This window comes from Oxyura jamaicensis, chromosome 17 (assembly GCF_011077185.1).
Source record: "Oxyura jamaicensis isolate SHBP4307 breed ruddy duck chromosome 17, BPBGC_Ojam_1.0, whole genome shotgun sequence".
Taxonomy (NCBI): domain Eukaryota; kingdom Metazoa; phylum Chordata; class Aves; order Anseriformes; family Anatidae; genus Oxyura; species Oxyura jamaicensis.
Genome location: NC_048909.1, coordinates 3,616,458 through 3,639,773, shown reverse-complemented (window position 1 = coordinate 3,639,773; position 23,316 = coordinate 3,616,458). Strand labels below are relative to the sequence as shown.

The window sequence follows — 23,316 nt, the reverse complement described above, 5'->3', positions numbered from 1 at the left end:
TGCGTCCCCGGGGGGTCCTTGCCAGCTTCATAGCCTCAGAGCGGCACACAGGCTGCAGAGGGGAATTGCTTCTCCCTTTCCCCTGCTCCAGCCCAGGGAGCAGCCCCTCCTGGGCATGGGGCAGCCACACAAGGGTCAGGGAGCAGCGAGGGCTCTGCACCCACCTGGGACAGGTAAAAGGAAGGGCTGTGTCCTGCGGGAAAGAGGGAAGGGACTGGGCTGGGAGGCTCTGAGGCAGCGACCTGCAACCATCCAACTTGGAGGTGTGATAGCCGGGGTTTCCAGCGTGCTGCGAGTGCCTCCTTGGTGGCCACCAGCAGCACAAGCTGTGGTTTTGTGCTCTGCAAAACTCGCCTCAGAGCAGGCTCCTGCTTGCACCACGGACACTGCTCCGCGGTACCTTGGGGACCAGGCTGGTGCCAGCTCATCACTGCTCTTCCTCGCTAGTGCCAGTGCTTGTCACCGAAGCTTCGCCCTCCGAGGACTAAATCATGCTGACACTGCCTTAGTGATGTGAGCTCTTGCTCCAGGCGATGCAGTCGGGAGCAGGCACCGGCACGGGGGTACCTGAGCTCTGCACAGCCCGGCTGAGACGTGCCGCTGCTAGCAGCAGGTCTTGGACGCAGCCCTTGGTGCAGCAGGAAATCTTGTCTCCTCTCTTCCCCACCCTAAAGAATCACCCCACAGACAGAGGATTTGGCATTCCTTGTGTTTCAGCGTGACTCTCGCCTGTGTAAACCCGAAGGCGGGTGGGCAGCAGGGACCCAGCACCGCCCGCCCTCCTCCCTGGTCCCCGGCGATGCTCGTGCGTGCGCAAGGAGTCTCCCACGGGCTGTTGGGCTCGGTAACCATTTCCTTGCGATGGAGGCTCCGGGCGTTTGTGCCAGCTCATTTCCCCCAGCGCGGGCTGAAGGAGCCGTGTGGCTGACGGAGCGCCAGGCGCACGCAGAGCAGCAGGAAGCGGAGCCTCCGTGCCGCTGCCCCAGCTTTCGGGGACCGCGCCGCTCACCAGCTGCAGCTTTACCAGAGGGCAGCAGGCGAACATCTGGAAGGTGTGACGGCACTGTCACTTGTCATTAGGCGGCCCCGCAGCCGGGTGCAATGGCACGCAGCTCTGCAGGGAGCTGGGAGGAGGGAAGCAAAGCGAAAGAAGCTCCTGGAGCCCAGCGCGGGGCTTTGTTCTCCCCTGGGAGGACGAGGGGGGTAAGGTGGCTGCAGGTGCCCTCACCCCTCCCCAACACGACACACGTCGTTTCATGGCTTCCGTAATTAACTTCACACGCAGAAACCTCCCTTTGCAGATGCGGCAGCAAATTTCAGCTAATTAACCATATGGTCTCAGCTGCCTGGCAGAGCAGGGGAGATGTCGCTTACGGCCGCGTCCTGCGCCCTGCCCTGCCCGGGGGCTGCCCTCACCTTCCCTGAGTATCACCAGAGCCCCCCCAAGCTCTAATGGGGTATCCCACAGGGATGGGACACCCCACGGGGACGGGGTACCCTCAGAACCCTCCCGGCATGGCCCAGCCCCACACGTGGAGGCTGGCACGGCTGGAACCTGTGCCAGCACACGGCAGGCGCTGCGCGGAGGGGATGCGGGCGCGTTAGCGGCGTTGAAATGCCTTTGTCAGGGTGCCAGCATATGAAATGTGTGGTGATATTACAGCCCTGCCACTGCCTGTGGCTGTTTTTCCTCCGCTTCTAATGACTAATAGAGAGAAAACAAAACAATTTCTATTAGTTTCTCCCACGCCGCAGTGGGTTTCTTATTTTCCAAACCTCATTAGAGTTTGTAATACCGCGGTGGTAGTCAAGAGCAGTCCGAATCACCCTAGGGCGAAGGAAGAGCCGAGGAGATATGATGTGTTGCCCAGCCTCAGCACTGCTCTTGGCTCACTTCCAGGGTCTCCTCTGATTCCTTTCCAAACTCCGACGCCTTATCTCCATCTTAAAGGTTAATGATGACGCTTAGGAGAGAAAAACGCTTAAGATCCCCAGTTGTGAAGAGAACGGATGCCTGTGCCGGGCAGAGAGCTGGGTCTGCGTCTACGTCGGGAAGGCGAATGCTGTCGGCAAGGCAGTGCGTGTGCTACCAGCAGGCTGTGGGAGTGTGGGGCTGCCTGGCAGGGCTGCTGGGCAAGGGGCTGTGGGGGGCTGTGCGGAGGGGCCACGGGCTTTGGGTGGCTGTTCTGGGAGCTGTGCCCAAATCCCGCAGGAATCGGCTGCACGTCGGGCACCAGCCTCGCGCCGCTTCCTTGGGAAGTCCCAGCGTGCAGCCCTGGCTCCTCTGAAGTCAGTGGGAGTTTTGTTGTTTGTTGCTTCATTACAAATAAGCCTAATGAAACTGGCAGGCACGGAGCTGCCTGAGCAACGCTCTGGAAATGATTGCAAACAGCACCCAAAGCCAGCCACGGGAGGGGACCCGCAGCCTTGGCTCGGCTCGGCGCCCAGCTCGTGCTGCAGAGAGGAGCCCGGCCCTGCTCGGAGCTGCTCAGACACAGAAACCCACCACAGCTCACGCCACGGGAGCTCCCTGAGCTGCCCCGGGACGTCCGTCTGTCCGTCTGCACGGCACCTTCCCACCCAGCTCGTTACAAAGCTGGAACTTGCTGAGCTGATGGCAGCCGACAGGGTCAGCCCCGCCGGCTGTCAGCGATGCTGAGCTGATGGGGGAAGGCACCTCGAGCAGCAGACACGGAGCAAGACACGGAGCCTCCCGGGAGGCACTAAGCAGCTCCAGCCCTCTGCAAACGGGCTGATGCCTCGTTAGCCACATCAGTTGTTGGACATCTCCAGGACCTTCCCGTCGAGCAAGGGGGGCAGGAAACCGACGTGGCCTGGCCCTGGCACTGGCTGCAGGCAGCTGCTGCTGGGGAGGGGGACAGGCAAGCGAGGCGCAGTCTCCGCTCTCTTCCCTTTCTCCAGCCAGGGATGAGTCCACTTCTCTTCTCCACCTTCTCACTCATACACTCATTACTTTTTTCTTGGACGTTTCTTGAAACCTCTTGCAGGCAATCACCTCTGAGCACAGGTTAAGCATCGGAAATTTCACTCCCAAAGGGAATAATCTGTGTATTTGCAAAGTTGTGAAAAATAAGAGCTTCTGCGTGGAATTCCTCTTGCAGCCCTGACTCCGTAATGAAGGCATAAATCCAGCTCTGTATACCTGAGCCCTGCCTGCTCCATAGGCACGAGGCGTTGCTGTGGGAACCGCAACTTTCCAAATTTGTTTCCACTCCGCTCTCTGTTTCAGCGCGTTCCCAACAGGCGCTTCAGAGGTAGAAAGATCCACAGCCTACCGCAGGATCTCCCCCGCAGGAGACGCGGTTTAGTTGGAATAAATAAATAGCTGCATAACGGGGAGAGAAGGGAAAGGGGAGGGGGGCTGGAGGGGGGGATAACAAGGCGGGTGTAAGGAGGCGGGTGCTGGTGCCGCCCTGCATGGTGAGTTCTGGGGCTGTGCATGGGGGATTTGCAGTTCTGGCAGCAGGGCTGCTGCTGGATGCAGGGGGCAGAGCTGGGGGGCTCGGCTGCGTGCTTGCTGCTGCTGGTTGTGCTCCTCCTGCGCCTCCCAGGCAGGGGGACGGGCACTGGGTGGCTTCTTGCTTGTCGCCGGAGCTGGGGGTAATGAGAGTGTCTGGCCAACTTTGCATCTTCGTTGTTTCTGCTGGTCAGAGCACGTGCTGATGGCGAACCTCTTGCGGCAGCACGTCACCCCCACCTGCCATCCCCCAGCTCGCCGTGATGTGGAGGGGGATCTCCTGTCCCATCACTCCTTACTTCCCCAGCTCCCTTCCCCAGCAGATTCCTGCGTGTCTCCTTGAGAAACAGTTTCAGGAGAGGATGCATTGAGGTCTTGAAGTCCATCTCCAGATGCCATTTGCTGGCTGTCACCATCATCGTGCTGTGTCCAGGTCCCCCTGTGCCCACCCTCAGTCCCTGCCAGTCTCCGTCCCCGGAGAATTTCAGGGCTGGTCTGGGGGCTCCGTCCGAGGCACGCTCCAAGGCAGGGCACGGCGCTGAGCCCCAAGCGCACGGCATGCGCCGGACATCGTGCCCCAGGACGAGGAGCACGGTGCGAGCCCACCATCACCGAGGATGCTCTGCGGCCCCAGCGCTCGGGTGATTTACCTCCCTGAAACACCTCAATTTAAATGCTAATTCTCCCCGATCCGAGGGGTGAAGCAGCTGGTGATTATTGTCAGGATGTTTACTGCCGGAGCGGCGCACACTGGGGACGTGGCGGGGAGGGATGGCAGCGCAGGGACAGGTCTTCTCCACGGTGCCAGCACCAAACAGCCGATGGAGGACCGGGGACGATGACTGTGGCCACGCTGTGCCACACCACGAGTCTGTCCTCACTTCCCTAAGTCTGTCCCCAGCCCCGTCCAGCCATGCACTGCTGCAATCCATGGTGAGCACCGAAAGTTGGGGAGCTGGAGGGGACCCCAGGGCCTGGCAAAACCTCCTCAGTCTCCTCTGCATCCCTCCTCGTCACACAGCAGGGGGACTCGCTAATGGCATTTGGAGTCAATTTGGCTACTTGGCCAGGTTGGTGTTCAGCCCTTATCATTCACCCGTGCCTGAGGTCAGGGAGACGTGGGGACATGTGCTTGCTTTTCCCAAAGTGGCTGTGGAAACAGGACACCCTCGGTTCTGCCTCCCAGTGACCCTAGCTGATATTTTTTGCAAATTCAAGTGAAAAAGAAGGAGCTATTTCTGAGCATCCCCACCGCAAGCCGGGCTCTTGTGAACTTAGAGCCACCCCAACAAAAAAACTTCACTGAAGGGAATTTGGGTCAAACGCTGGCATTAAGCAACCTCAGATCCATTGTCCCCAAGCCACGGCAGGTCAGAAAGAAGCAAGATTAATAAATTATTCTTGCTGGGGAAGGCGTCCTGGCTGACTTACATAGCAGAGCTCTGCAGAAAGCGCAATCCTCGCGCAGTCACTTTGCTGAACATAACCACCCTGGATGATAATGTGATTAACATTTGTAGCTGTGCCGGCTCAGATAAGGGTAATTAAATCTCACGCTTCAGGGCATCAGCTAATCACTTGTGGGGTCATTTTTTATATTTTTTTTACCCCTTCATGAATATATTTGCCCGGCTGCCGCGATGCACAGTGAGCACCCGCTGCTAGCCGCGGGCGGAGGCAGAAGCTGGTCCCTGGCTTCCACGTGGCTGCTGCGGGACCTGGTGGCCGTGGCCCCATCCGGGACATCCAGGGTGCTCTGGCTGCTCCCAGATATCTGTGTCAGCACCTCCTGCTCCCCCTTTTGCTCAGGGACCCCATGGGATGTCACCGCTCTGCCCGGAGGTGTCCGACCCGCTGCGTGACACGGTGGCAGCGCTGCAGGGACGCAGCCCCATGCTCTGCCTCCTCGCGGATTCATTGCGTGACCTTGGGGTGTTATTTAAGGTCAGAAGTCCCCCAGAATCTGTACTGCCTGTATCGATTTCTGAAGGGCAGGAGGACGTGGGGGCGGTGAGCTTCTGCTGCTTGAGCTCTGCCCTCAGTCCTCTGATGTTTGTCAGCATCGAGACCCATGGAGCTGGCATTCATTTCCTGGAGGCGGGAAGTGCTCTGACCTGGATACTGGGGGGGGATTGGGGAAGGGGGGGAGAAACATTTCCCTCTGCAATGACTCAGTGCTGTAAAGCACCCCAAGAGCCCTGCATATCCCTCTGGGTGTTCTGGGGAGCGGGAGGTAACTCGGTGTGCATCGCTCGAGGGTAGCGGCTCGCTGCCAGCTGCGTGAGAGGCAGGGGGGTGCCGGAGGGCAGGGAAAGAAGCAGGAGAGGATATTACAGGGCTATCAGCTGCTGAAAGTTTGCTGTTTCTTCCCCTGATCCCACCATTATAAGCTCGACCCCATGGCTGGTAGGCACCCCAAGGTGCCTCCTGCAAACCACGGGGATGCCCGAGCCCCTCTGGAGCTCCCACACCCGCACGGAGGTGCCGGGGCTGTTGCGTCCCCCCAGCTTCCTCCGCCCCTCACCTGTGTTTGTGCTCAGAGCCAGGAGCCTGCTGCCTTCGCTCAGTGCTTCCAACGAGCACAAAGCCCGGCAGAAACTCTTGTTTTGTGCATTGATGGTGACCGGTGCTGAGCCGCAGGGTTATTAATAAGGAGAGGAGGAAGAGGAGCTGCAGCCCTCTGCCGGCTGCGGGTTCACAGCACACTGCCCGGTGCGCCGTGGCCGGGAGCAGTGGTTCTGGTGTCCCCGTCGCCAGCCTCCCCCAGCACAGTGCAGGTTTGCAGGGCGGCCCCATCCCAGCAGCTCGGCGATGCTGGTGCCCACACACTGCTGTGGTCAGCCCTGGGGCGGCACGGAGCAGGAGGCGTGCGGCTGGCGGTGGGAGGGGAACGGCGCTGAGCTGCTCCCCGAGAGACATGCGGGTCCGGCAGAGGGGAGGGAGGAGATGCAGGAAGGGCTCGGAGCAAACCCGTGCCATTGCACTGCTCCTGCTTCTGACACCGCTGCGGGTGTGCGTGCGCACAGGCCCTCGCTTGGCTTGGCCCTTGTTTTCCCCCAGCCTTTTGACTGCCGAGCAGTCAGAGCGAGCGGCGCCGCAGCCGGCAGCAGTGCAGAGCAGGGCTTTCGGTAAACACCTTTCTGTAGAGGCGTCAGCGGGGACCAGCAGCCGTGCATACAGATTGCCCCTGCACCTCGCTCCTCCAGCCGCCTCCCTCGTCTGCATGGACCCCGGACCCCGTCCCCACCACCTGCTTTGTCACCCCACATGGGCCTCAGTGTCCCCAGTGTCCCCATCCTCACCTTGCACCCTCTCCTGGCCCCCTGGCAGGCAGGATACAGGGCTGGGCACACCCCTGGTGCTCCCATCGGGACGGTCCCGGTGCCCCGGGGTGGCAGCGGGGCTCGGTGCCGGGTGAGCCACATGCTGCATTTCGCACCTTGCCTCGCCTGGGAGCTCTTGGGCAAAGCAACGGAGACGCCGACGTGCCCGCGTGCTCCTGCCCGTGTTCCCTAGTGATTTCCCTGCTGTTGCAGCCCGTGCCCACGAGCACCCAGCCAGCCCCGGGCCGCGGGCTGGCAGTCATTGCAGCCAGCCGTCCGCATTGCTAAGGCAGCAAAAGGCTTGGAACAGCAAATCACCGCCCCGCCGCTGGGGATCCCTCCTGTGATCAATGGGAGATTTGTGAGCCGGTGCGTGAGCGAGAGGTTTTTCCCCACAGACAAATAAAACACTTTTTCTCTGGCAGAGTCTAAAGCCAAGCTCCTGAGATGCAGTCAGGTGCCGGAGGCTTTGAGACACGGCGCAGGGAGCATCCCCGGGGCTGGCTGCAGGGAGCTGCAGCCCCCTGCTCCCCCCCTGCCATCCTTACACCTTGCACCGGCCGCATCCTGACCCCGGAGCAGAGGCAGGGACCCGGGGAGGTGCTGCAGGAGCATCTCACCGCACCAGCACCCTTGGAGGTGGCCGTGTCCCCGCTCACGAGAACGAGATGCTCACAGGATGATGGAGCATTTCTGGCTGCGTGGGGACGAGCTGCAGTAAGGGAGGGAAATGGGGTGGCTGGGGACGAAAGGCAGAGCTGGTCGGGGGAAATTAGCTTGGAGAAATGCAGCGGGGTCAGGCGATGCCAGCCCGAGGGCTGCAGCCTCCCCCAGCTCCCAGGGCTGACCTGGTTTTGCAGGAACCTCCCCTTTTTGGCTCAGAAACCCTTTTGTCGTGGCTCCAGGAGGACGTGCAGCCTCCTGGCCTATATTTTGGCTGCAGGATCAATATTTAACACCCCCGTTCGTGCTCCATGTGTGGGCTGGGGCGTTTTGCTTGCCGGGGAGGTTTGTCTCCCAGCCCCGTCTGCTCACCGTTTCAAATAATTTCTCGGGCATCGTTGTTCTAGAAACAATTCATTAGGGGCCTATTATACGATGTTATACCTGCCAAGGTTAGAGAAGATCCCACACGCGTGGTGAAGTTGCAGCATGAGCTGCACGCTTCAGCTTTTCCTGGTGCCTGTCTGTAAATGTGCATTTTTCTCTCCGCTCACCCCGCAGCAGAGCCGTGCCCGGGGCACTCCTTGGTGACGTCCCCGGCCTGGCAAGAAGCTGCACGTGGTGGGAAGCGGGCAAATGAGGGCTGTAGGATGCTCTTCTCTCTCCCCTCGATGCTGCCTGCCAGCCCTCCCGTGGCACACTTTGAAAATCCAGGCCAGAAGCAGCAGACGGGTCCCCGGGCTGGCGGCGTTTCTGCTGGAAAGCAGAGAGACAACGGAGCCGCAGCCCTGGGGAGCTCATTAAGCATCACCCAGGCTGCTTGGAGAGGGGGCAGAGAAAAAAACAAACGCATCCCCCGCCAGGTCTGCTCCCAGGAACCCACCTGGAGATGTCCCCGCCTGGCCCCGGCGCAGCTCAGCCCCGCCGCCCAGCCTCAGCCCGCGTCCGTGCTTTGCAGCTGTGTTTTTGTCTCTGCAGGGAGAACAACTTCATCAAGGACTTCCCGCAGCTGGCCGACGGCCTCCTGGTCATCCCGCTGCCCGTGGAGGAGCAGTGCCGCGGCGTCCTCTCCGAGCCCCTGCCCGACCTCCAGCTCCTCACCGGTACGGGCACCCCGGGTGCATCGGCACCCCCGGCGTCTCGGGGGACCTCACGGCACCAATCCTGCCTGCGGAAGTAGCACGTGGGCTGTGCGAGCCTGCCCCGGGTGGGCAAAATAGCCAAAAACACGGGGTCTGAACGCCGGCTGTTCCTTTGCAGGTGACATCAAGTACGACGAGGCGATGGGCTACCCCATGGTGCAGCACTGGCGTGTCCGGAGCAACCTGTACCGGGTGAAGCTCAGCTCCATCACCCTCTCTGCAGGTGAGGGCTTCCTGCCATGCCGGCAGGTTTCTGCCAGCACGGGGATGGCACATCTGCACGGGCTTCTCATGCAAAGCATCTCGCTGGCGTTTTCCATCTCCAGGCTCTGCTCAGGCAGTAACTATTGCTCCCAGTGCTGCTGCAGAGGCAGGTGGAGGGATTTAGAAATACAGAATTGTTTGCACTGGAAAAAACCTTCACGATCACCAGGTCAGCAGCCTGAGCTACTGAGTCCCATCCCTAAATTCCCTAAGTGCCACGTCCACGTGTCTCTTAAATACCTCCTGGGATGGGGGCTCACCGCGTCCCCGGGCAGCAGGTTTTGGAGCTTGCACCAGCTCCTGGTTACAGGGGGGAAACCGAGGCAGGGAGCGGTGCCACTTGGTTGGGCTGGAGGCAGAGCCAGGACAAGCTGATGAGCAGCACCGTGGGAGGGATTCGTGTGATGCACTGCACCGTGCGCATGGATGCACGTGTGTGTGAAGGGAGTGTCAGCTGAAGAAGGGGCAGGTGGGACGATCCTGCAAGCACCAAAACATTTCACTTTCACATTTTTATAACTACACATGTTGGTTCAGAAGCGCTGAAATGTTTTGTTGTGACCTGAAATGTTTTGCCTTTTCATTTCAAAACAGCATTTTTTATTTAAAAACCAACCTATTTTTAACAGAAAAAAAAAAAAGAAGAAAGAAAGAAATAGGAAAAGGTTTAGCAGAGAGCAGCTGCACAGGCCCGGAACAAAGCATCCTGCTTGGAACTGATCAAAATCTTTGGGGTCAGCCCCGAATGAATTCCTCCAGCTTTTTCCTTCCAGCAACCTTCTCCTTCGATCAGCCAGGAGGCCAGCCAGGCAGATAACCCCACTTGGGTGACAGATGTGACGTGTTTTCTTGCGGTGTGATTTCAGTGTCGCCGCTGAACCAAAGCGGTGCTATTGGCCTGCTCCAGCTGGCGCCACGGCGCGGTGCCTCCGTGGTCTGAGCTCCCCGTAGCGCAGTGAGGGTGCACGGCACCATCCCTGCCAGCAGCCCCGGCCACCTGCACGGGCTCTGCAGGATGCTGGACGAGGCATCGCCCCACCTGCCTTGGTGCAGAGCTGCCAGAGCCCGACCCCATGGGTCCCCCTGGGCTGTCCCCAGCTTTTGTAACCACAGCCAGCGCTTGTGCAGGGTATTTACGCAGGCTGCGGTGCCACCTGTAATCAATTCATCCTTGCACCAAGGCACTTCTGGCTGTGCTTGCTGCAAAGCAGTGTCCTGTGGGGAAAGCACCACCCAACATCCCAGCTTCCTGCAGGACGGCCTGGGCCTGTGGAGGGTCCGTGCGTGCATGCGCACACGCGTGTTCACGTGCACATCCTTGGAAATTGGCTTGAGAAATCTCAGGAATGTGTCAGGAGAGGAATCACTGCGGGATGGCAGAGCCGCAGCCCAGGGTAAGCAGCAGGTTGCGGATTGCAAGAGCAGAGGCAAAGCACGGAGGCGAGGTGGGGGGGACAGCATTTGGCACCCCTGCATGGGTCTGTGCGTCCCCCGGGGCTGCGGCTGCCTGCCCTGCCTGGCCCGCCTGCCCACAGCCTGCTTCTCTCCCACAGGCTTCGCAAACATCCTGAAGATCCTGACCAAGGACAGCAGCCGGGAGGAGCTGCTCTCCTTCATCCAGCAGTTTGGCTCCCACTACATCGCGGAGGCACTGTACGGCTCCGAGTTCAGCTGCACCATCCACTTCCCCAGCAAGAAGGTGCAGCAGCAGCTCTGGCTCCAGTACCAGAAAGGTGAGGAGGGCAGAGCCCTGAACGCCGCTCGTTTTTATTCCTATTTTCCGTCGGTCAGCCCCTATCCCTTGTCCCTACCCTCGCCGTCTGGTTCCCAGCCCTGCCGCCGTGCCCCGAGCCCGGGGTGCTCCGGGTGGGTTTATGGAGACGGGACGTAATTGAGCTGTCGCAGAATGGCTTCGTTTTATTGCTTGTGACAATGACGGTCTTTAAGGAAGTGTATTAAATCAATAGCAGACCCATCGTGCTACACTATAAATAACGAGACACATCATTAAACAGGGCAATAAACTTCAGGACTTTGAAGTAATACAATTAGGTTATGTTTATAAAAACTCCCTTATCGCCGTCGCCTTCCATTTGCCAATTCATCTCCCTCCTCCGGGGAGCTCGGGAGATTCCCTTGGCCCGTTGTCTTTCTGTTGGCGATGTCTGCGGTGTTCCTGGCGGGGTTAGGGCACGTTGCAGGACTCGGGAGGCCATTAAGGCGCTGCCACCCTGCCCCGTGTGCGCTGCCGACAGCGGCTCCTCCACTGCTGTCAGCGGAGGTGCCCGCCAGCCCCCCGCCGCCCCTTCCCCTTCGTCTCCGTCCTCCTGGTGCAGCTGTTCCCGTAGGCGTGTGTGTAACACCCCACATCCATTTGTCTGGGTTTTAAGTTGTGATCAATGAAGTCTGCCATAGCGCTGCCCCTGTTCAGCAGCAGGAAGCGGTGCGGAGGTGAGCTGTGTGCGTACGCACGGTGTTACAGGGCGTTCAGACACCACGCTCCCGTGAGCCCTTTGTGGATGTGCCCGTGGGGTTTGGGCCCGGAGCGGCTCCTGGTCCCAGTCTGGAGGGTGACGGGATCGATGAGCGCCGCCCGTTCTGCACCCACATCCTCCGGCATCACCGCTGCTCCGTGCTGCGGTGCCAGGGCCACGGGGTGACCGGTGCTGCTGTGAGATGTCCCCCGTTCCTCAGCCCCCGCAGCCGGGTCCCTGCCTCCAGTGAGGGTCCTGGATCCCTGAGGTCCCGCGGGGATTTTGTACATCACACCCGGCCGTAAGCATTTCATTTCTGGCCGTGCTGCGTTGTTTGGGCGCTGGGTGCTGGCTCCCACCCTGCTCCTGGTGCCTGGCTCCGACGTAGAGCAGGGTTTGGCAGCCGGCAGGCTTGGCGAGGTTGAGGTGGGTTGGTTGGTGCTGCTGAGGAACAAGAACCGTAATGAGCTCTTTGGTGGCCTGAAAATGCTCCTGGAAACAGGTTGAGGATGCTCAGGGCACTTGTGGCTGCCGGGGAGGCCGGCTCCGGGGGTAGAGGAGGGAACCACGGGGAGCCCAGGGCTCTCCTGGAGAAACCACCGTGAAGAGGCAGTTTGCGTTTATGATGGACAGATTTTATTCCCAGCATCTCCACTGATTTACCCTCATTTTAGCAGTGACATAACGAGGCTCTGAACAAATAGCCCCAGCTAGATGGCTCCGGATGCCTTCTCGACTTGGAAACAGCTCTGGCCCGGCAGGCTCCCCGCCGCTCCTTCCAGAAGCGCTCTGAGCGCGCGCATGCATCATCCCCAATAAACCCAGCAGCAGGGCCAGGATGGCTGCGGCTTGTTAGCGAGGAAAGCGGGCCAGGAGAGGGGGAGACGAGCATGTTTGCAGCATCGCGCAGAATTATTTTAACATTTTAATCAACTCCACAGCCCTCAGGGCAGCCGGTGGTGGGGGTCGGCACCTGCGCATTGATCCCCCACAGCCAAACGGAGGAGAAAGTGATGCAGGTTCCCGTGGGGGCTGCTGGAAAGTTTGTTCCCCCTTTGGGGTGAGCCTGCTGCAGGCACCACCGGCATTTGCAGGCAGCTCTAGCCATAGAAATGCGAAATGAGCTGGTGGACACGGTGTGCTGGGGGCAGAGCGGGCGCTGAGGACAGGAGCAACCCTCCCCGGCAGCCCCAGGGCATCAGGAGCAGCCCAGCTCTGGGGACGGGAAGGGCAGAGCCAGCGGGACGATTTATGGGGATCGCTGGGAGGCAGGAGCCCCTGACGGTGCTGGAGCCGCCTGCCCCAGTCCCAAGGGTCTGCAGAAACAAACCCTGCAAGCAAGCAGCAGGGAGGCCGGGCTGCTGCCCGCGCGATGCAGCTGCTGGGTGCCCACGCTGCGCCCTTCCTGAGCACACACGGACGCTTCCCCAGGTTCCCCTGAGGAACTGCGTGAGCAAACCAACCCCAACCCAGATTTTATCTCATGCAGAACTATTAAAATCCCATTTTTAGCACCTGCTTGCTCAGGCTGTGTGCAGCCAAGCCAACTCAGAAGGGCCTCAAGGTGGGGGACCTTGAGACCAACCCGGACATCAATCTGTGCCGTGGGAGCCCGCCTCGGTTTCCTCCGCCACCGAAGGCAGCATTTAACACCGACAGCACCTCATTAAGTTCCCACCAGCTGTGTGAACATCTTAACTTGGCGGCTGGGGCCAACGTGACAGCCCAGGCCACCTCCTGTTGCATCTAAGACCGGGCTGGGTCTGCCTGGGATGGGGCTAAGCGGCTTTGCAGGAGCCTTGGTGGTGCTGCAGTCAGGGCTTGTGGCTCACGCGGTGGTGCCTTGGCTGGGGCCGAGCAGTGCCTGCAGGGCTCTGTGTTCCCCCAGTGAGCAGGCTGGGGCTGGGCGAGAGGCTGGGGGAGGACACAGCCAAGATGGGTGACCCAAAGCAGCCGCACCACACAACGTCACGTGTGGTGATAAACCTGGAGGTGGAGGCTGGGATCAGCGCGCTGCAGAGACACCGGCCCGAAACGCACAGGAGGAAAGAGAGGGATCCCTCCACCAGCAAATCAACCTGCCAGGGGTGCTTCGTCCAGGGATGCGTTGGCTCCCTGGCCCCTGGCTCTGGCTGGACAAGGAGGAGAGCTTGGCAAGGAAAGGGAAGGGCGGCTCTACGGCAAGCGCTGACAGCCCCGGCGGGATTCTCCCAGCGCTGTTCTAGCTCGCTCATTCCCACTGCGCTCCACAAAATGCAGAACAAATGCCTGTTAAGTGCTCTGGCACTTAGAGAAAATGGAGACATTATCAGCAGTAACACAGAGGGTCTCGTCTTGTCAGGCGTTTGAGTGACAACTCTTTCCCTTTGTGCCGTGACGACTGGCAGAGCCCGAGCGTGGGAGACTTCTGTTCTCCAGCTGGGAAGAGCTGGGAGGAGAAACGCCGTGCGCGTGGCTCGCTGCCGGGACCACCGAGGAGCTGGGAGAGGGGCTGGAGGAGCAGGGAGCGGTGTCCTCAGGCTCGGGATGTGCAGGGCACGGGTGGAGATGCAGACGTTCTCAGTACCAAACTCCTGCATTGCTGCAGTGCTGTAGGTGCTCCGTGCGTGAACTCTTCCCGCGCGTCCTGCGAGCAGCAAACCTCTCGAGTGTCCTTGGCTGGGGCTCCCTGGCCCCGTTGGACACTCAGCTGGGTTTTAGAAGTGGCTGAGGCAGGTCTGAAAGACGTCCACTCTCAGGAGCTGATCTGTTATTAAAGTCATCCAGGGAGAGGCTGTGCTCTGGCAGGTCCTACCACGTTTGCTAAGGCTTTCTGACCATCCGTCTGCCCATGACTTGCTTCCCTTCTCTCAGATCGCGTGCCATGGGCTGCATTTACCCTTACGAGGTCACCGCCTTCTTGCTTTTTTGAGAACTGAGCAGTTAGACAAAGATCTTCATAAAACACAAGCCATAGGATGCAGCTTGAGGTCTGCTGAAAGGGCAGTCCGTGTTCTGCCGAGCAGGGTCTGAGGATCCCCCCCGTCCTCACAAGGTCTAATTCCTCTCCCCTCAGGTCTGGCGTTGCCGTAATACAATTAAGATGGAACTGGTCCACGGGAACCTTCGGCTTTCAGTTCCTAGACGCAATCAGGTGCATTAAGAAAGCGCTAGGGCAAGCTTTGCATCTGTTAGAGGAGCTGACAGCTTTCCCTCGTACCTGCTCGTCAGAAGTGACGTGTGGGGAACCTCCCTCTCCTTCAGACCTGCTCCTGTAAACAACCGCTCCATTACCTTTGTAACACTCTCGCTGCCCGTGGTTTAGCTCCTTATATTTATTTCAAAACCTCGGATTTTGACGTTTTGTTCAGAGAAGGAAAGCAAAAACAATTTAGCAAGTTGCCGTGAAATTTAGTTTAGACTAAAATATGTGCTGTGACTGTCTGCTAAATGACCTCATGCACTGCTCATTGTAATCCAGAATTGCCAGGCAAGCAGAGTAATTAGTTGTGCAAAATGAAATAACTTTAAATCCTCACACTGAGTAATGACCCAGAAAAATCACTTAAACTACACAATAGAAAAGACCAAAAGCATCTGGCTTTATTTTTACTTTTGAGGCTCTGCCCCCTTTGATTAAGAAACACTCTCTCCCCCTCATCCCTTTCGAATCCGTGGCTGTCAGCTGCTGCCCAGAACAAATGTTCACAACTTAGTTTGTCTCTGCCCTACGAAATCCCAACTCCTCGTAAAACGTCGGGCTGAGCCTAGCAGCACCGGCACAGCGGTCGCCCTGCAAGGCTCGCGTACGTTTGATAAACGGGCAGCTCGCCGCTGCTTAAAGAGCTGCTTCCTATCATCCGAGATGAGCAGGAGTAATAAAAGCCTTCACCCAGCTCAGCACACGGCGCTGGGCGGCGGGGTGAGCTCGCCCGTGCCGGGGACAGCCGGCTGTCGTGGAAAGCCGAGTACGAAATTGCTTCGCTCTCCTTTGGCTGCGCGTAAACACGCTGTTCCTAGGAAGACTTGACAGCTTGTGTCAAAATCACCCAGAACAAGCAGCCAGCCCTCAGCCGGTCAGTGCGTCACCTCCACGGCCGTGCGAAACGGAGCCAGGAAGCGCCGAAACAAGCCGGGGACAAGGGGGGTGACGGCAGCCCCGACCCCAGCCCGCAGCAGGGGGCCGCGTCCCGCGCGCTCCGTGCGGGCGGATCCTGAGCGGGCCTCGTGAGCATCAGCTGGAGGGAGAAGCAAGGTGTTGGCCCTGCGGGAGTATCGCTGCCAGTGGATGTACGAAACCCTAGCATTTGTTTATGAGGTGGGTAGGGAAGCGTCAGATGAAGTTACGTTAGAGCTGCCAAAGCATCAGATTTATCCCTCACAGCCTGACAGCATAAAAGGGGGCTCGTAGCCGTTGTGTTAGCAAGTCTAATTCCCACCGGCCGTAAAAAACAATCTGCCGCCAAAGGGAGGAGATGAAGTGTTTTTAATAACAAAATGAGCCGTTTGCAATGCACTTTTAATTGGATCAATTTTTCCTTTATTACACAACCTTTAAAAATCAAACACACACGTACAAGCAGACAAGTTCTTTCTCCAGGTAAGGAGCAGAAGGCGAACTATTTCATCACAATCCTTAATTACTCCGTTTCGTCTCATTTGGCAGACAATCACCACATTGCGTGGGGGCACCGCGGCAAGAAATACAGCTCCACAACATCATCTCACAGTCCCTACCGAGCTTTGTCAGGGGAAGGGCATACCCTGGGCCGAGACGTGTTCTTTTTCCCTTTTCTGCCTGGAACCCCAGACAAGAAAAAGAGCTGCAGACAAAGCCCACCCAGGCACCTTTCGCAGAGCCTACTCCCACCGATGCAGAGCAGAGCAGTGTTATTTTTCCCAAAGCCCTCGGTGAGAAGCAGCTGAGCTTTGTTTGAGCCGCGTGGCCGGTACCGGACTGGGGTAACCGCCTGCGCAGCCCGTTTACTGGACCGGCTTGGACGTCGCTTTAAGCACTCCAGGAAACGTTCTTGCTTAGTGTGATGTTTATTGCAAAGACAAATTCCATTGGAACAGAAAACGACAGAGGTACATATTATCATAGATAATATTGCTTCAATTATTCAGGTCCACGGTAGCTTCCTGCTTGGAGCAGTTCTTGGAAACAGGAGAGATGTTTAAAAGAGATCAGTAGGAGAGGAGCTGCCATTACCATAATACTGGAAAAAAATGCCTTGAGTTACAGCGTAATTAACTGCAGGTCCCGGTAATAGCAGTCATCTCCCCAAAACATACATGCGAGATGAGATCAGCTCCCCACATTGCTGTTACATACCGTAGGCGACTGCCCCCTCCCACCCAAAACGAGAAGCAGGGGATGTAAATCATTATGTGCATGTTGATAGCCTCAGCAAATACACAGAGCAGCTCAGGAGGGAAGGGAGGATTAAATTCCCTTGAGCTCCTTTAGTGTCTTTCATCATCTACCCTCAGCCCTTACCCCCTTCTCCACGAGCTTTTTCCAGCAAATTTCAGCAAGAACAATTTGTTGCCGTGGTCAGGGGGCACCTCCATCGCTCAGCTGGCTTTTTGGTGGCTGAGCACAGCAACGAGGGGAAAAAAATAAAACCCTACCAAAAGGGTTTCGCTCCCAGCGCTGGAAACCCTGCAAGCGCAAAGCAACTGGCTGCAGCTGCTGCTCCGAAGCCTGTTTTGCTTTGCTGCTTCACTAGGGGAAGGTCTATGGGAGCTTAAAAAAAAATCACCTGTTGCATATACGTTGTTGGACAAGTAGCAAGCAGTTTGCTGTAGCCCGGCAGCCACATTAAAATCCGCTTTTATACTGTCTGCCGTGCCCCCAAATTTGCAACTACGTTGTTGATAGCAACAAATAAATGCACTGCAGTGTAACTATTATCTGTGGCAGATTAACACGCTACCACTGTGTCCTATTTAAATGCGTCTTTCCATCAATAAACTATTCCAGGCGAGCAGCACCACACTGAGGTACACATTTATCAGCCAGGAGCGTAGCACTGTGGGGGCCGTGGTTCACACAGCTGCAGTTTTGTGCTTCATTTGGCCCAAAGCCGTGATGAACGTGAACTCGGGTGCCTGCTGGTGCCGTAAAAAAGCTGAGGAATGTAGTGTTTCGCTACGCCAGGAGAAAAAGGCAGTGCACCAACGGATGTGCTTCTGGGTATTACAAATAAAATCAAAGTGCAGGAATCCCCCCCAGCCCCATCGTGGGGCGCGAAGGGCAGGTGGGTGGAAACGTATTGCTGAACGCAAGGAGTGCAGAGCGGTGAGGGGCAGGCGAACACACAACATTCGGCATCTGACCACGTCTATTACCCGCTCCCAGCCATTCTCCCAGCCCTCCCCTCCCCCCAGAGGAAGGTACCAGACTTACCTTCCCAAGACAGTTCCCCGTGATACAATTAGCAACAAAACACCTCGGAACATCAACAGGACGTGTCCCCTGCTTCTTTTTTTCCCTCCAGCCCCCCCCCTCCTCCCCCCTTCTAACTAGCACAGTCCTTACGAGCAATAAAAGCCCCGCTGCCATCAGAGGGCAGCTCTCTGGCTCCGTTCGGCCTCCCATGATTGCACCGTACTCACTTCACATCCAACAGACACGGCTCACAAATGGCTCAGGACAGGGGCGATCTCCTGAATACCAGAAAAACGGAGAGAGAAAACCCTCGCTCTCAAGTTTGAAAGTAAAGCTCCATCTCTGTGCAGCTGAAGAGGGCTATTTTGTTTTATGCAGCGCTGCCATCAGAAATTGCCTTCTCGAGTAGTTGCCCAGACAACTGCTACCGAGTTCCTTGCAAATACCACGGCGGGAAGAGGATTGCCTCCCTGGTCCTCGAGGGCAGGTGATTTAGAGCAGCCAGTCGGTGTTTATGGCACAAAGGAACGCACAGTGGCTGAAGCTGTAGTCGATGTGGCGTAAGGAGGTGAGGGTGTTTACGGAGTGACCGCTTATTGAACAAGGAACCAGCAGTTCGGAAGGATCCTCTCCTTCGTGCGTGTCCTTTTTCTTTGTACAGATTCAAAAAGGGAAAAAGCAGACCACCACATGAGCTATTTTGTTTCTAGACACAAAATACGACGGCCTCTATGCCAAAATCCCCTGGGCTATGGCACACAGTCATCCTGAACGGGTTCCTGTCAGGCTGCAGGGAGGCTGGAAGAATCACTAACGACAGGGGCTTTACCTCGAGAAATGCCTTTAAGGGGTGGAGTATCTTCTCAGGTGGTAACTGTAGATCTTAATGCAGTGGTCCCAGCAGTCCAGCACCAGCAGCTGCCCTTTGGGAGTGATGGCAATGCCAACAGGACAGGTGAGTCCTTCACGGATCAAGATATTGTAGCCACCTCCTTTGGGAAAATGCAGGATTTCTTTACGGCTGCTGTCAGCAACAATCAGGTCTCCCCTGGCATCCACGCACATCCCAGCGATGCACCTGAAATCTTCATTCTCGGAGAAGAAGTGGCTGATCTGGCGCCCCAGCTGCCCATCGGGGCCGACGGAGCCGATGGAGAAGCCCCCTTCTAAGTGGTGCTCGTACTGGCGGTTCTCCAGGTTCAGCCCCAGCCCCTGGGTGAAGTAGATGGTCCCTTCAGCATCGCAGGTGACAAACTTGGGGCGCACCGCGCTGCACAAGCAGCTGTACTTCACCACCCCCACCCCACGGTCCACGGTGAAGCACCAGAGCTTCCCCCCTTCCACGTCGGTGACCACGAACTGCCCGGAAGGCAGCGCTGCGATGCCCCACGGCTTGCTCAGCTGGCTCCTGTGGCACGCCACGCAGTGGCCATCCATGGTGTACACCTTGACTGAGTTATCGTAGCTGTCGGTCACGCCTATCAGGCCATGGCAGTTCATGGTGACAGAAAGGGGAGTCAAGTTGGGCAAGTCTGCTCCGAGGAAGCTCAGCACAAAACTATCGATTCCGCTAGGGCTCCGGCGAATCTCCTTCAGGAAGCCCTTGCGGGTGAAAACCTGGATTCGGAAATTGCCTCGGTCCGCCACAAGCACCTCGCCTTGTTGAGTGACGTGGAGGCTGACAGGCAGATTGAACATCCCCGGCAGGCTGCCCTTGGAACCCATCTTCTTGATGAAGTGACACTGCTGGATGCTTGTGGCTGCTTCGGGCATCCTCGGCTTGGCCGGGGAGGCATGCGGTGTGCAGCCGGCCTCTTCGTGCACCAGGTCAGGCTCCCTAAACGACACCGAGGAGGAGGATGCAGTTTCCATGAGGGATTCCTCCAGGTTAACCGTCCGGGGTTTCTTCACCACCTGCCCAATCTGCAGTGGTCCCACGTGGCTCACCTTCAGGAGCTCAACCTCTTGAAGAGTCAGCTCCCTTGGGAGACTGTTTGTCAGTTCGGGCTCTTCCTCATCTGCTGCCTCCTCCAGCAGAGCTATATCTCCCTGCTTTATTTTGGCAAGGAAATAATCACAGCGAGACAATATCTGCACTTCTGCTAAGTTCAGTAGATAAGCTTGTTCCTCCATTACCTGATTATTTACCTTCTCCACTTCAGATAAAGAGGTGGTGAAGAACTTGCGTGACCTGGCAAGTTCTTCCTGGATCTTGCGCTCTTCTTTGCTGTAATCTTGCAGAACTGCTCTGTATCTAGACTGCAGGTCTCTCGAAACACCCTCCAGAGATGCTTTTCTTTTCTGCAGATCATCCATGAGCTCCCGAAGTCTGGCAAGCCTTGTCCCAAATTCCCTCCTACGCTCCTCAGCAGCCTCTTTGATAGCGATGACGCTGTGCCCTTGGGGCATGTGCGATGTCTCCTTGCAGGGCTCACATAAAACCAAGCTGCAGCTCTTGCAAAAGTGTCTTGGCAGCCTTCTCCCGCAGACCTTGCACATGAGGAGACCCACCACCTCCCCCAGTCCTGCGGTGTCTATGATCTTCAGCACAGTAAGATTGTCAGTCAGTTGAGCTAAGTTTGTGATCCGGGTGATTTTGCTGCAGAAGGGGCAGCGTATGCCATTAATGCTGTTCGCCAGCAGTTTCTCCAGGCACTGTTTGCAGACGGTGTGCCCGCAGTGCAGGAGCTTGGGTCTCAGGTGCTCCTCGGTGAAGGACTCCATGCAAATGGGGCACTCCAGCACCTCGCGGAGCGCATCCGAGTTGAGCTGAGGGGCAGAAGCCATGGCTTTCGAAGCCACCTTTAGCCTGTGCAAAAGCTGGTACTCACATTTATTCCAAAGAGCTCCGATTCTGTCAAGAAAAAAAGGAAATGTGATTTATGTCATCCCCAGCAGTTACACATACGTGCAATTTATTTCTGATTTACCTCCCGGCCCTGGAAAATAAGAAACCCAGTTGGCTTTCCCTCATTTGGAAAGGGTAGATTAATCATAGCTAATCTCAGAGCGGGAAGATTCCAAAGCTAGCTTGCAGTGTCAAGCGCAATGAATTATTCACTTGCAAAATTTAGAAGTAGAACTGAAAGAAGTGGAATGGCAGCAATAAGGAAGCCCAATAGATATTGATGACTGAATCATCTCCTCATGGTGCCCATCTCCCGCTGCCAAGCGTGCGAGTTTACATAATTTACTCTGAAACCCAGGGAGATGAAACCAAGCGTTCAAATGTTGCGCATCAGAAGAGGAAGCAGATGGTGCGATGCTTTAGGCCATTAATGGATCACCTCTGGAGACCTACATCCAGATATGACATCAGATACAAATGAAATAAATGTGGTTGCTTTAGCCTGCTTTTCTAGATAGCCAAAACAAATGTTTGAGGTTTCGCGTGTTGGCCAGGAAGTAAGCCTAGGAGGAATGACTGGTCAGCTTCCACTCGCTGAGAATTACTGTGCACGGTGGGAACACACGGTGAGGACACTGCTCACCAGTGTCTCCCGTTAGCCTCTGCCACGCTGCATCGTGCTTCAGCACGCCAACAGAACACGGCTCACAGGCAGTGTTGTAGCAGGTCTAAGCAGCTGAAGGGAGTTAACACGACTCCAAACACTTGTTAATGCAGACGGCAAGCGTTGGCTGGTGGTTCTTGTGCTGAGCTTAATTGTACGTAATTTCTCCTCGTGCCATACTCCGGTAGCATTGCCCTGGTTCTGACGTTTTGGTTCAGTTTTTCAGCCCCGGGGTTGCCATTCAGCTTCAAACCAGGTTCCTCCATCCCCACATCCCTCTCAGCAGGGAGCAGATCCCGGCAGCCGTCTCGCTAAAGCAGCCATCCGTTCGGAAGGAACAGAGCAGGGTTCACATCATTAAGTTATTATTCAGCAGAGTGGGTTTCAGTACCTTTGCTATTGCCTTGCTTAGCCTTTAAAAGAAATGGGGAGAAAACATTTCCTTTAGGGGGAGAGGAGGAGAAGGAAGTAGTTAGTCTTTACAATGAGGAGCTCGCAGAGGGATGTGAACAGACAGCTTTTTCTGAATAATGGCTGCACGCACGCAGCACTCTCGCTTCCCTGCTGCGTTTGCCTGCTTCATCCTCGGCAGCGTTTCAGACAGAAAGGTTCGCCGTGTTTCGGCTTAGCGTCTGCTCAAGTGGAAGGAGACAACTGCAGTGAAAAAAGTTCTTTATGTTCGCACAGAGAGAAAAAAAACGTTTTAATTTATCAGCTCTGCGGTTGTTTAAGGCCCAGACTGCAGGGACTGATTCGGTGGGGTGGCAGAATCCCCAGCAAGTCCCAGGCTGGGATCTGATCCCCAGCTCCCCGGGCTGGTGGCACAGTGAGCGTCACACGGGCGGCACCTGGGGAGCTGCGGCAGTCCGGGTGCTGGCACCGAAGAGACTTCCCTTTTGTTCTTAGCCATGTCCCAGCTGTGGAAGGAGAAGCCTGGGCACTGCCGTGTAGATCAGAAACATTCCTCTGAGGGACGAGGATCTGTATTTTAAAATGATTTTTTAAATAATGAAATGTAAGATCCAAGGTTCATTATTATTTTCCCTGAAAACGTTGTCAGAAGACTTGCAGAGGGGAGGATGAGGTACAAGTGCTGACATCCAAAAATGAGTTACATAAAAAGCTGCCTTCAGGACAGGTACCGTCAGCAACGAAAAATGGAGAGGGGATTTTGTTTAGGTTTACCTCACGCCCAGTTTTTAGGACAGCGATGTGTACGCCGTGCTTTTAACACGTCAAACCCTTGTATCAGGATGCCAGCATACATCTCAGTGATGTGAAATTCCCATTTGGCTGCAGCGTTACCTTGCAGCCAGCCGTGCCCCCACAGATCACTCACTGCTCTGTGCACCGGGCGGCCCCGGGGCAGGTCCTCAGCCCCAGGGAAGGGCGTCAGGGGAGGCCTGAGCAGAGGGCCAGGCTGTAAAGCTGCGTGCAGCACCTAAGTTTTCGTTCCTTGTATTCAGGAGATTTTCTTGGAGGTCTTTCCCGACCTTGACGCTTCTGTGATGTCCTGCCACAGCTTCTTGTGTCACCCCGCAGGTTTTAGGCGGCACGGGCTGTGGGAGCAGCGGGCTTCCCACGCACTTCTCAGACAGCCCTAATACCTACGGGGTCCGGCTTTGTGAGCCGGGTCCAGCTTCATCACCAGGCTTCAGATTTGTCACCCGCTGCCAGCTTTATCCCCAGGTTCCAGCTTCGTTGCCAGGCTCCAACGTTATCACCAGGCTTTACCACCCGGTCCCAGCTTTGTCACCCGGTCCCCGCTTTATCCCCAGGCTCCATCTTTACCACCAGCTCCCGGTTTTGCCACCCGGCTCCGGCTTCATTACCAGGTCCCAACTTTTATCTCCCGCTCCCAGCTCCATCCCCGGCCCCAGCTCCATCCCCGGCCCCAGCCCCATCCCCGCGCTCCCCCTTTGTTCCCAGGCTCCCGTTTCACCACCCCCCGTTCCCTCCCGGCCCCCTCTCACCGCGGCCCGCAGCAGCCCCCGTCTCACCGCCCCGCACCGGGGGGCTCTCCTCAGAGCCGCCCCCCCCGAGCCCTCCCTCAGGCCGGCTCCCCCCTCTCCCCCCGCCCCCCCCCC

General features: G+C 57.1%; 2 protein-coding genes across 6 annotated transcripts in view; one reads left to right on the top strand and one right to left on the bottom strand.

The window, feature by feature from the left end:
• ASTN2 (astrotactin 2) overlaps positions 1-23,316 on the top strand; it is a 329,185-nt gene that overhangs the window by 196,817 nt on the left and 109,052 nt on the right. For all 4 annotated transcript variants that reach the window (XM_035342005.1, XM_035342004.1, XM_035342006.1 and 1 more), the window contains 3 exons: positions 8,443-8,567; positions 8,725-8,829; positions 10,424-10,603. In XM_035342005.1, coding sequence (XP_035197896.1) covers positions 8,443-8,567; positions 8,725-8,829; positions 10,424-10,603 — 410 coding nt within the window. The remainder of the gene's footprint in view (positions 1-8,442; positions 8,568-8,724; positions 8,830-10,423; positions 10,604-23,316) is intronic.
• Positions 15,841-22,244, bottom strand: TRIM32 (tripartite motif containing 32). 2 transcript variants are annotated; one of them, XM_035342010.1, is made up of 2 exons: positions 21,436-22,244; positions 15,841-20,571 (listed from the first exon to the last, which is right to left on the bottom strand). In XM_035342010.1, exon 2 carries the CDS (start codon positions 20,502-20,504, stop codon positions 18,561-18,563), a length of 1,944 nt encoding a protein of 647 aa, XP_035197901.1. In that variant the 5' UTR covers positions 20,505-20,571; positions 21,436-22,244; the 3' UTR covers positions 15,841-18,560. The 2 variants fall into 2 exon arrangements, with proteins under 2 accessions (XP_035197901.1, XP_035197900.1); XM_035342009.1 differs by lacking the exon at positions 21,436-22,244 and adding an exon at positions 20,648-21,160.